This window comes from Ceratina calcarata, unplaced genomic scaffold, assembly GCF_001652005.2.
Source record: "Ceratina calcarata isolate Rehan_Ccalc_2016 unplaced genomic scaffold, ASM165200v1 scaffold569.2, whole genome shotgun sequence".
Taxonomy (NCBI): Eukaryota; Metazoa; Arthropoda; class Insecta; order Hymenoptera; family Apidae; genus Ceratina; species Ceratina calcarata.
Window position 1 is genome coordinate 71,910 of NW_017176894.1, and position 10,342 is coordinate 82,251.

The 10,342-nt window shown below is 36.1% G+C and overlaps 3 protein-coding genes and 1 long non-coding RNA gene across 4 annotated transcripts in view; 2 read left to right on the top strand and 2 right to left on the bottom strand.

Moving 5' to 3' along the window:
- Positions 1-5,600, top strand: part of LOC108629388 (dynein beta chain, ciliary) — a 25,227-nt gene extending 19,627 nt beyond the window's left edge. The window contains exons 53-66 of the mRNA XM_018032034.2: positions 425-645; positions 719-995; positions 1,211-1,486; positions 1,759-2,164; positions 2,253-2,702; positions 2,921-3,202; positions 3,318-3,524; positions 3,620-3,821; positions 3,884-4,015; positions 4,087-4,262; positions 4,334-4,444; positions 4,645-4,818; positions 4,892-5,040; positions 5,201-5,600. Of these exons, the coding sequence (XP_017887523.2) occupies positions 425-645; positions 719-995; positions 1,211-1,486; positions 1,759-2,164; positions 2,253-2,702; positions 2,921-3,202; positions 3,318-3,524; positions 3,620-3,821; positions 3,884-4,015; positions 4,087-4,262; positions 4,334-4,444; positions 4,645-4,818; positions 4,892-5,040; positions 5,201-5,495 (3,358 nt within the window). The 3' untranslated portion in view covers positions 5,496-5,600. The remainder of the gene's footprint in view (positions 1-424; positions 646-718; positions 996-1,210; positions 1,487-1,758; positions 2,165-2,252; positions 2,703-2,920; positions 3,203-3,317; positions 3,525-3,619; positions 3,822-3,883; positions 4,016-4,086; positions 4,263-4,333; positions 4,445-4,644; positions 4,819-4,891; positions 5,041-5,200) is intronic.
- A 1,554-nt stretch (positions 5,601-7,154) lies between these two features.
- On the bottom strand, positions 7,155-7,841 carry Phf5a (PHD finger protein 5a). The gene is made up of 3 exons (XM_018032262.2): positions 7,679-7,841; positions 7,406-7,596; positions 7,155-7,325 (listed from the first exon to the last, which is right to left on the bottom strand). The coding sequence occupies exons 1-3, from the start codon at positions 7,728-7,730 to the stop codon at positions 7,236-7,238; spliced, it is 333 nt and encodes a 110-aa protein (XP_017887751.1). The 5' UTR covers positions 7,731-7,841; the 3' UTR covers positions 7,155-7,235.
- A 122-nt stretch (positions 7,842-7,963) lies between these two features.
- Positions 7,964-9,155, top strand: LOC108629517 (26S proteasome non-ATPase regulatory subunit 10). Its single transcript, XM_018032261.2, has 4 exons — positions 7,964-8,224; positions 8,287-8,385; positions 8,483-8,771; positions 8,844-9,155. The coding sequence occupies exons 1-4, from the start codon at positions 8,123-8,125 to the stop codon at positions 9,041-9,043; spliced, it is 690 nt and encodes a 229-aa protein (XP_017887750.1). The 5' UTR covers positions 7,964-8,122; the 3' UTR covers positions 9,044-9,155.
- Positions 9,156-9,162: 7 nt separating this feature from the next.
- LOC113464858 (uncharacterized) overlaps positions 9,163-10,342 on the bottom strand; it is a 6,329-nt gene continuing 5,149 nt past the window's right edge. Inside the window, exon 2 of the long non-coding RNA XR_003389706.1 lies at positions 9,163-10,218. This is a non-coding gene — a long non-coding RNA (uncharacterized LOC113464858). The remainder of the gene's footprint in view (positions 10,219-10,342) is intronic.

A 10,342-nucleotide genomic window follows, 5' to 3' on the forward strand; every position in this document is an offset into this window, starting at 1 on the left:
TAGGAATTATTGGCAAAAAACGAAAATTTCGAAGAATTTGAAGGGGTACCCCTTGGAAAAATCTCGGAAAAATAAAAAATTTTTTTTTTTCAAAATATCGAGAAATATTGAAATGTATTCTAAAAAGCGTCAAAAATTTCAGACTTTTGAGCCTTGTATTTCCTCAAATCAGTTATTTCTTCCAACTTCGCGCGTGCACACCAAGAAAGTTTTCTTTCAGTTACTGCTGATTACCATAAGAGTACATGCAACTTTTAAATCTCTATAATTTTTCAAAGAACCCATGAATTGATTTCAAATTTTGCAGGCAGCTTCTTAATAGTAATAGGAATCTACAATAACAAATTCAACATGCTAGCATTGTTTAAGTCTACAGCCTATAAATCCTTAAATGATTAATGATCATTTCTGATAAATCATTTAGATTGACGGATTCGTGCGTAACGATACCAGGCGACATTCTGCTGGTAACAGCATTTTTATCGTACATGGGTTGCTTCACCAGGAGATATAGATCAGACTTGATGTTCGAAAATTGGTTACCGTTTCTGGAAAACTTGGAAGAGAAAATACCAAGAACTGAAGGTCTCGACGTTCTATCATTTTTAACCGATGATGCACAAATTGCACAATGGAACAATGAAGGTTCATACATAATGGAAACGATTATTATACATCATCAAACATAAGTGGAATTAAAAATGTCATATTCGTTGAGGTTTGCCGTCTGATACCATGTCTTCTGAGAACGCGACGATTTTAATGAACTCGTCGAGATGGCCCCTGATGATCGATCCACAGTTGCAAGGAATAAAATGGATAAAGAATCGATATGGCGAAGGTTTGCAAGTGCTTCGACTGACTCAACCGAATTATCTAAATCTGATCGAAATCGCTATCGCGGACGGAGGGATTGTCCTGATTGAGAATATCATGGAAACCATCGATCCCGTCTTAGATCCAGTTATTAAGAGGGATTTGATAAAAAAGGGAAAGTAAATAGCTACATTCTTTATTAGTGGATTGCGTACTTAAACTGAAATACTTGTAATATCACGAGATCACTTTTACCTTTCAAAATTTAATATTTAACTCGTATATTTTCTGCACATTAAAAAATTCTCCAAATGCATCAAATCTGCAGTACGCCAATTCTACTCGATCACTTGAAACACTGCTACATACTCAAGTAATTTTGAAACGGATTTAGGGCGATCAAAATCTGGGATAGAGAAGTGGATTACGATCCTCGTTTCCGATTGATTCTACAAACGAAGCTGGCCAATCCTCATTACAAACCGGAAATACAAGCACAAACAACGCTTATCAATTTCACTGTAACTAAAGACGGTTTGGAGGAACAGCTTTTAGGGGACGTTGTGAAAGCCGAAAGGCCTGATTTAGAGTCGAAGAAAGCTGAATTAACAACCCAGCAAAACACCTTCAAAATCACGCTGAAGATGTTGGAAGACGATCTTTTACATAGGTAAATCAGCAAATATATTTACCAGATATTTTGTAATCATACTCTTTGCAGTTTGTTCAATTATTTCCATGATGTATTTTTATTATAGTTTTCTCTAAGTAGACTTGGAATTTATCATTTTATGTATGCACTCGATCGTTTAACACATTTTTTATAGAAATCTTGCACTGACACTTTTTGCACCAAACCGTAGTTTTACATTTGCAGTGAATTTACATAGGTAAATCTTTGAGGCACTCTGTGCAGTTTCGTAACATGATATTTTTCTAAAGATTGTCGACTGCTGGACCGAACATATTGAGCGACGTCGATCTCGTGATAAATCTCGAGACGACGAAGAAGACGGCTGCGGAGATAGAAATAAAAGTGGCGGAAGCTAAAGTGACCGCTGTGAAAATCGACGAGGCGCGAGAAATTTACCGGCCCGTCGCGGGCAGAGCCAGTCTCTTGTACTTTGTTCTGAACGATTTAAGAAAGATAAACATGCTGTATCAATTTTCCCTGAAAGCGTTCAGCGTCGTCTTCCTGAACGCCATTCGATTCGCGGAACCGGAGGAGAATTTAATAAAACGCGTGGCTCTTTTAATCGACAGTATCACTTATCTAGTTTTCATCTACACTAGTAGAGGATTATTCGAGGCAGATAAATTGACTTTCCTCTGCCAAATGACGATACAAGTAAATTTTTTATAAACGGAACGAATGAATTCCACACTTCTGTCGCATTGAAGTATAATTAATTTTGTGCAAATCTCTCCTGTCACAGATTTTTATGGAATCAAAAGAGATAACGCAATCGGAACTGGATTTTCTATTGAAATTCCCGTACATACACGACTTGACTAGTCCCGTAGACTTTTTGACAAACGTCGGTTGGGGTGGAATCAAATATCTATGCCAAATCCCCGACTTCCAAAATCTAGAGAAAGATATAGAGGGTGCCGCGAAGAGGTGGAAAAAATTCGTCGAATCGGAAACACCGGAACGGGAAAGTTTCCCACAGGACTGGAAGAATAAAACTGCTCTCCAAAGACTGTGCATCATGAGATGCCTTAGATTGGATCGCATGACTTACGCGATCAGATGTTTCGTAGAAGAGAAACTAGGTTCGAAATTTGTAGAATCTAGATCTCCCTCTTTCCGCAAGTCCTTTGAAGAAACAAGTTCACGAACTCCTGTATTTTTCATTCTATCCCCCGGTGTCGACCCTTTGAAAGTAAGATGCCTGCACGAAAGCATCGATTTTTATTTACGCTTACTCTGTTTTTTTATGCATTACTTATACTATGAATGCATCATTAATTATGGTTCAACAAGCGCTCGAGTCAAATAGATCCATGCATAGTTAATGATCAGTATGATACGAATTAAAGGATGTTACAATTCATTATAATAACAGAAATGAATAGTTATAATGGAGGCAATAAAATACAGGATGTCGAAAAACTGGGAGAGAAATTGGGTTTTACGTCTGAATTGAGGAACTTCCATAACGTTTCACTGGGTCAAGGACAGGAACCCGTGGCCGAACAAGCTGTGCAAGTATCAGCGGACGAAGGTCACTGGGTAATTTTGCAAAACGTCCACTTGGTGAAAAAATGGTTGCCCACATTGGAGAAAAAAATGGAGCAGTGCGCGGAGCAGCCGCACGATGATTATCGATTATTCATCAGCGCGGAACCCAGTCCGGATCCGCACGAAACTCTCATTCCTCAGGTAATTAAGAGTACGCGATTAAAGATAAACTGATACAATAATCTCGATTGTTTGATCATTTAATAAGTACTGCGCAACTAGGATCAGCTCATTAATAAATTGAGATTTCATACAGGGTATATTGGAGTCGGCAATAAAAATCACAAACGAGCCACCGTCTGGAATTCTAGCGAATATTCACAAGGCGTTAGATAACTTTACTCAAGAAACTCTCGAATCGTGCAGCAAGGAAACAGAATTCAAAGCCATATTATTCGCGCTCTGCTACTTCCACGCTGTAATCGCACAGCGTGTGAAATTCGGAGCGCAAGGTTGGAACAGGGTAAACGACTTTAATTTCAATTTTGCTTAGATTTCGCCCGCAATTTATCAAAATTAAGTTGTTAGAATTATTAAATAATTGCTCTTTGAAACCAGTCTTATCCATTCAACTTCGGCGATCTAACGATCAGCGTGTCCGTATTATTCAATTACTTGGAAAACAGCATGAAAGTACCTTGGGAAGATCTCCGTTATTTGTTTGGGGAAATAATGTACGGCGGTCATATAACTGATGACTGGGACAGAAGACTGTGCAGAACGTATTTAACAGAATATTTAAAACCAGAATTAGTCGAAGGTGCGAATTTTCCACATAAAATTGACAATTAGAAAGAAATGGTATTTTCTTTCCTTGTGTAGGTGAATTGTACCTCGCACCAGACTTTCTGGTGCCACCAAACAGCGATTACGCTGCGTATCATCAATACGTTGACGATTTCCTACCCGCTGAGAGTCCCGTTCTTTATGGACTTCATTCAAACGCAGAAATTGGTAAACTAACGTACATTGAGAACTAAATTGACGCAAGTCATATAAAATTTTAATCGTTACGTGATCATTAGGATTCTTGACGTCAACCGCGGAAAATCTATTCAGAACGTTATTGGGAATGCTGACGCAAGCCGTCACCGACGCGGGAGCAGGTGAAGATTCCAAAGAGGAGAGAATTAAAATCATCATCGAAGATTTATTGGATAAGCTCCCAGAGGAATTTAACATGATGGAGCTTTACGCCAAAGTATCTATCATTAATCTTTATTTCAGAAAACTGCGAGTATTTTGTATCTACGAGCATCCAATTATTTACAGGTAGAAGATCGTACACCGTTCGTTACGGTTGCTTTGCAAGAGTGCGAAAGAATGAATTTACTTTGTGAGGAACTCAGGAGATCCTTGATCGAATTAGACTTGGGATTAAAAGTAATTAAAATAATCCAGCAAACTTCATTAAAAGTAGGCAGACTGCAGGTTTTCCTTTATCTTTGGAAGATTATAACATGTATTTCGCTGTCGATGTTCCATGATTGCATTTCTGAACGCATTTTCTTTATTTTTGACGAGTACACGTTTTCCGTAAACGCATCAACTTGACAAGCTGATTACTACTGAATTTTTAAAAGGGCGAACTGACTATTAATCCCGAGATGGAAGATTTAGAAAAGTACATTATGATGGACGCTGTGCCGCCAACTTGGACGCTGAGAGCTTATCCTTCAAATTTGGGACTAACTACTTGGTTTGCCGACATGTTAAATCGGATAAGTGAACTGTCCAACTGGACCGCAGATTTTAACGTAGAAGATCAATTCTAATCGAGTTACACGTCCATCTTTCTATCATTTTATTTGATTTGCATAATTTCTGCAGCTACCGTCGTCGATATGGCTAGGTGGTTTTTTCAATCCTCAATCATTGTTAACCGCGATCATGCAGCAAACTGCGCGGAGAAACGAATGGCCGTTGGACAAAATGTGTCTGTATTGTGAAGTGATGAGAAAATTCAAGGAAGAAATCACGTAATTGTTCACCACACCCTACTTCATCCTACTCTATTCATACATGCATTTTTATCATATTCTACAACAATAAACTTCTTACTCCATTCATGTATCATTATTCTATGACGATCTTCACAATATCTTTTTCCTGTCTCAATTACTCATATCAATAATGTAGTGCAGCACCGAGGGAAGGTGCGTACATAAATGGACTGTACATGGAAGGTGCGCGATGGGACATGCAAGCGGGATGCATCATGGATTCTCGTTTCAAAGAATTGTTCCCATTGATGCCCGTCATGTACATCAGAGCGATTACGCAGGACAAGCAAGACTTTAAAAATATATACGAGTGCCCTGTATACAAGACCCGATCGCGAGGTCCCACCTACGTGTGGACGTTTAATTTAAGGACTAAAGAGAAGGCTAGCAAGTGGATCCTCGGTGGAGTCGCTATTTTGTTACAGATTTAATTGTGCGAATTTGACTATTAAATAAGTGTGAAATAAAAATAAAGAATAAGTGCTGGAATTTTGAAAAGAAAAGTATTCTAGTTTTATCGCTTTAAATGCATCTTGAACTCGATTATATTAAAATGTAAGTTGAAAATCAAACACGATGAAAACAACATAGCAAATTGCGAGAGCATCGGGATGCTCTCCGTACTTTGCATAGCTAACCAAATTTCATGTTTCGAACGAAACGGAAACCGTAATCGACTCTGATTTATAAATATTTCAATTAATAAAGATTATAAAATGTTAAGAAAACACAAATGACTTACTACTTTGTTGTATTATCCACTGTCTAGGTGAGTCGTCCTCCTTGCTGTCTGCTTTCCACACTGACTCGACTTTCGCGATAAACTTTACTTAGACACTTCAAAAAGATATCAAGAAAAACTAATACTTACGAATCAAACACTGACTCTACTCCAACTAGGACAGGGGTATTTTGTTACAAACTGTAAAAGAAAGAACAAACGACATGCAATAAACATATACATACACAAAGAAATACAATTAAGAATATAAAACAATCAAATTGTAATTCGCACTTCACCTCACCTCACCTCAAAATGATATGACAACTAAATTTTACGCCGTGCGTGCTAGAGCTTCTACCCTCTCCCATCCTCCCCCCAAAATTCGCCGAAACGTGCCCGACGCTCCGAACCGAACGAATGTCAACAAAAAAAACTTTGTTTTCAACTCCTGAGAATACGTGCTCGTAACAGATATTTATCTTACTTTCTGTACGTGCTACGTGATTCTGTGATATCTTATTTTTTGTTAACAAGTATATAGAAAGCATGATCTCCGAAAACAGATACATACGATGTATATACAAAAGTAATGGACATGTATGTACGAGCCGAGATTGTTCGAATCGAGAATTTTTCAAATTTGTACACTGATATTATAATATACCGGTTCACTATACTTACTGTATATTAAACTTGATAATTTCTCTATTCGCTTGTTCGATGTCATATATGCACACTACACTTCGAAATAAAATAATAGCTTCCACGTATTATGATAATTGAGTATTAATAAGCGTGTTTTACGTTCGTTATATGTAAAGATAATAAGATTACTGATGAGAAAATATGAAATTCATACCGAAGTACCGGTTAGAGAGAGAAGCCAAGATTTAACTCACATCTTTCCGCAGTTCCTTGTCGATAGACATCAGAACTCTCCAAAAGGGTCCACGATACCTTTCTTCTTGCATATTTCGAATATCTGACCCACGTAAACTATATTTAATTATACTAAATACGAAAATTAGGAGCAAGAATGTGGAACGATATCACAACACCGACATGATCAGCGGGATCAGCCACTTTGCTTAAAACGTTAATCGTGATTGGTCGAAATAGTGACGCTACTTTTATGGAACATCCGAACGTGATTGGTTGAAAAAAGAATTTTGTAAATCGCGCGCATAAACAGCGCGTTTGCATACTATGCAGACGCTATTATGTTCGAATTACTGCAATTACAAGCAGCTTTTAATTTATATGAATTCTTTTTCACGTATAGTAATTTTTAATTAAAGAAAATTGTTTGAATGTTTACGGAACCTAATCGATTTAGGGAAAAAGATAATTACGTATTATACGGCAATGAATAGCATTACAGCGAAAAGTATTTATTTAGAACATAAAAAAGACATTTGTACAAATTAGAATCTTTCTCCATCGACTCTTATCTTCTTTTAAACCCATACTTTTTCCTTTCATAGAACAAATCAGTCTTCGAACTCCCTAGATTAACGATCTTTGGACAACCATCTCTCTGTTAAACAACAATTTAAAAAATGTAATAAGATAACATAATTAGGAAAATAGCAAATAATTCTTTCTTATCAAACTTACATCCTTTTCCTGAATTGTGCATTCTTTACAATAATAAGCGTCAGAGACACCAGGTCCACCACAAATAACACATCGACCCTGATAAGATCCATAATTACATTCATCACATATTCTGACAAGAGTACATGGTCTTACATATGAATCGCAAATTACACATTTACCATCACATTTTTCGCACAGTCTCCCGATAGCTGAAAATGAAAAATATTCTATCATTCGATTCTAACCTGAAATCAAAACTAATTCGATACGATGCAAATATACAAATCTTACCGACTCCTGGTTGCTTTCTGCAAAAGATTAAATCTGGATGATGTTTGGCCATATCGTAAAATAAATAAAATACTTCAAATGGTATGAAACACAAGTACTTGCATAGATTTCTACGTAAAGTATACACGCCGATACATTTCAGTTTCCAACTCTGTTTACGTCTATATCTACCTCATGCCCCGTTCTAAATTGTCGACAGTTCCATCGAAACGAACATATATACATTCGTTACTGATGTTACATTGAACAATTTTTATAAACAGTTGTGGCACAATTGTTTTATTAAACTACGTTCAAACTAACATACTCAAATATTGAGATATAATAATTTTAACATAAATATTATTTGCGTGCACATTTTCCTTTTATTTTGAATAGTCATCCCAAGTGACGATTCTGATATTTCGAACAGTGTTTATAATTTGAATTTAAAAGTTGAAAAGTATGTCGGAAAATAGTATTTACGATCTGGCTTATCGCGGTAAAACCGCTGATGTGAAGGCTTTAATAAATCAAGATGAACGATTAATAACAGCTCGAGATAGCGTAAGTTGAATGTAAATCAAAATTTTTGAAGGTTACCCTATCCAATAAATTTATGCCTACAGAGTGGCCGAATGTTAATACATTGGGCAGCCCTTGGTGGACACGACGAATTAGTAAGATATTTATTATCTCTTGACGTGCCGGTGGATCCTACCGATGATGTAAGTATATAAATCGCACTACACAGCTCGCTACACTTGTATAAATTAATTTTTAATGTATCAACTAATATTGATGTAAAAATTATTGATTGTTTAGACAGATATGACGCCGTTAATCTTAGCGGCATCAGCAGGCCGCGAAAAAGTCGTTAATACATTGATAAATGAAGGTGCAGATATTAACGCTAAAACACAGCAAGGCCATTCGGCATTACAATACGCAGCATCGAAAAATTGGAAGTCAATCTGCGCTTTACTGTTAGAAAAAGACGCAAATGTTAACATTACAGACAATCGTGGAGCTACACCTTTACATAGAGCTGCGTCTAAAGGCAATATTGCTATTGTTAAACTTCTTTTAGAGCATGGAAAAAAATTATATATTGGTAAGCATTTTATTGTCTCGTCAAACAAAAAATTGCAATATTCGTAAACACGAAACTTCGATTTAATTGCAGATAACAAGGATGCAGATGGAAATACTGCGTTACATTTGACGTGCGAGGAGAATCGGGTTGATGAAGCGAAGCTATTAGTAGGAAACGGTGCTAACTTAACAATAAAAAATAAGCAAGAGAAGACTCCTCTAGATCTAGCGAGCCCAGGATTAAGACGAGCCTTACAAGATATTTGTTCCGAAAAGGAGAAGTCGTCATAAATAACGAAGTACAGCATTAATATCATTGGTTCAGTGGAGTTCAATATATTTTTTACATAGCTTAAAAATAAGTTAACTTATTGTCTACTAAAAATGTTCTTTTACATTTCCTACATGCNTTTCATAATTAAAGAGGTATATTTTTTACAATCATCCAAATTCCCATTAAAAAGAAATACATTTGATAAGAAGGTTAACGACGGGCATGTAAGCTTTTTATACCTTGTAAAAGATCCTGAGGCTCAGAGCTCCCGCCCTTATATTTATTAAAAAGGGATACAAACACGTATATTTCCTTATTATTCCACTCGAATCTCGTTCTATTTCGTCGACACATTCGTGTTTTAAATTTTGTGTATACAACTTTTATTAAATTTACTCGGAACGTTTCTCTTCAGATTTTATTCGTAATTGTTAGCGTGGAGAAAAGGTAGTGGTCCACGGTATTACTATTATTTATATTAAATGGCAGTTCAATTGCAAATTTGAAGAGCCAGCCTAAAAAAGTACTAAGAAAGCTGTTTAATATAAAAAAAAAAGAACAGGCCGGTTTCGTCCATGTACAAATCACTTAGCCGTATCAAAAAATAGAATAACCCTGCTATATATAGAGTGTACAATAAAGCGTGTTGCATCCAGAAAAGAATATCTTTTTCCTCGTACCAAAAGTGCATAAATTCTTTTGTACTTTAACATGATTTAATGCTATAATTATTTCGTTTCTTTCAATAGCAAAATTGGCAGTCCACTTTACGTGATACCATTTACGAAATGGAAGCAACATAAAAGAGAACTTGCAGCGTACGTGATTCAGATGTTTTCAGATTTCAGATAATTTATGAAGTAGTCACATTGAATTATTCAAAATGTGATTTTTCGTCGAAAAACTTATTCGCCGAATGCCCCATACTTTATACGATACTCTGTATATGTGTATGTACAGTACATACTCGTTAAATATGTATAACCGCCCATTAACCTCTTTTTGTCTTTTATTTTCAAATACCGAACATCTCTGGGAATATGTAATTGATCAAACATCGATTAATATTCTAAGCTAACAAGTACAAAATGGATTTTATTCTACATTTTGTATGTTTTGATTTAATTTCAAGCATGAATATCAATTCACGAGTTATTTGCGAATACGCTTGCTTTCTATTTACGTATTTTACCTTCAAAAAAATAACTTCTTTCGTATAAACTCGTCATGCACTAAACCTCGCTTTTATTGCCTACATCTCGGCAAAAAGAGGTTAAAAATGCGCTTTTCCTTTTCCAAATGCACAAGAAATGCAC

Excerpts from the sequence above, each read along its gene's own strand:
- Phf5a (XM_018032262.2), bottom strand. The coding sequence starts at position 7,730 with ATGGCCAAACATCATCCAGATTTAATCTTTTGCAGAAAGCAACCAGGA. Across the intron at positions 7,597-7,678 it reads CAGAAAGCAACCAGGAGTCG|CTATCGGGAGACTGTGCGAA; the intron begins GTAAGATTTGTA and ends TTTCATTTTCAG. Across the intron at positions 7,326-7,405 it reads GCACAATTCAGGAAAAGGAT|AGAGATGGTTGTCCAAAGAT; the intron begins GTAAGTTTGATA and ends GTTGTTTAACAG.
- LOC108629517 (XM_018032261.2), top strand. The coding sequence starts at position 8,123 with ATGTCGGAAAATAGTATTTACGATCTGGCTTATCGCGGTAAAACCGCT. Across the intron at positions 8,225-8,286 it reads TAATAACAGCTCGAGATAGC|AGTGGCCGAATGTTAATACA; the intron begins GTAAGTTGAATG and ends TTATGCCTACAG. Across the intron at positions 8,772-8,843 it reads TGGAAAAAAATTATATATTG|ATAACAAGGATGCAGATGGA; the intron begins GTAAGCATTTTA and ends ATTTAATTGCAG.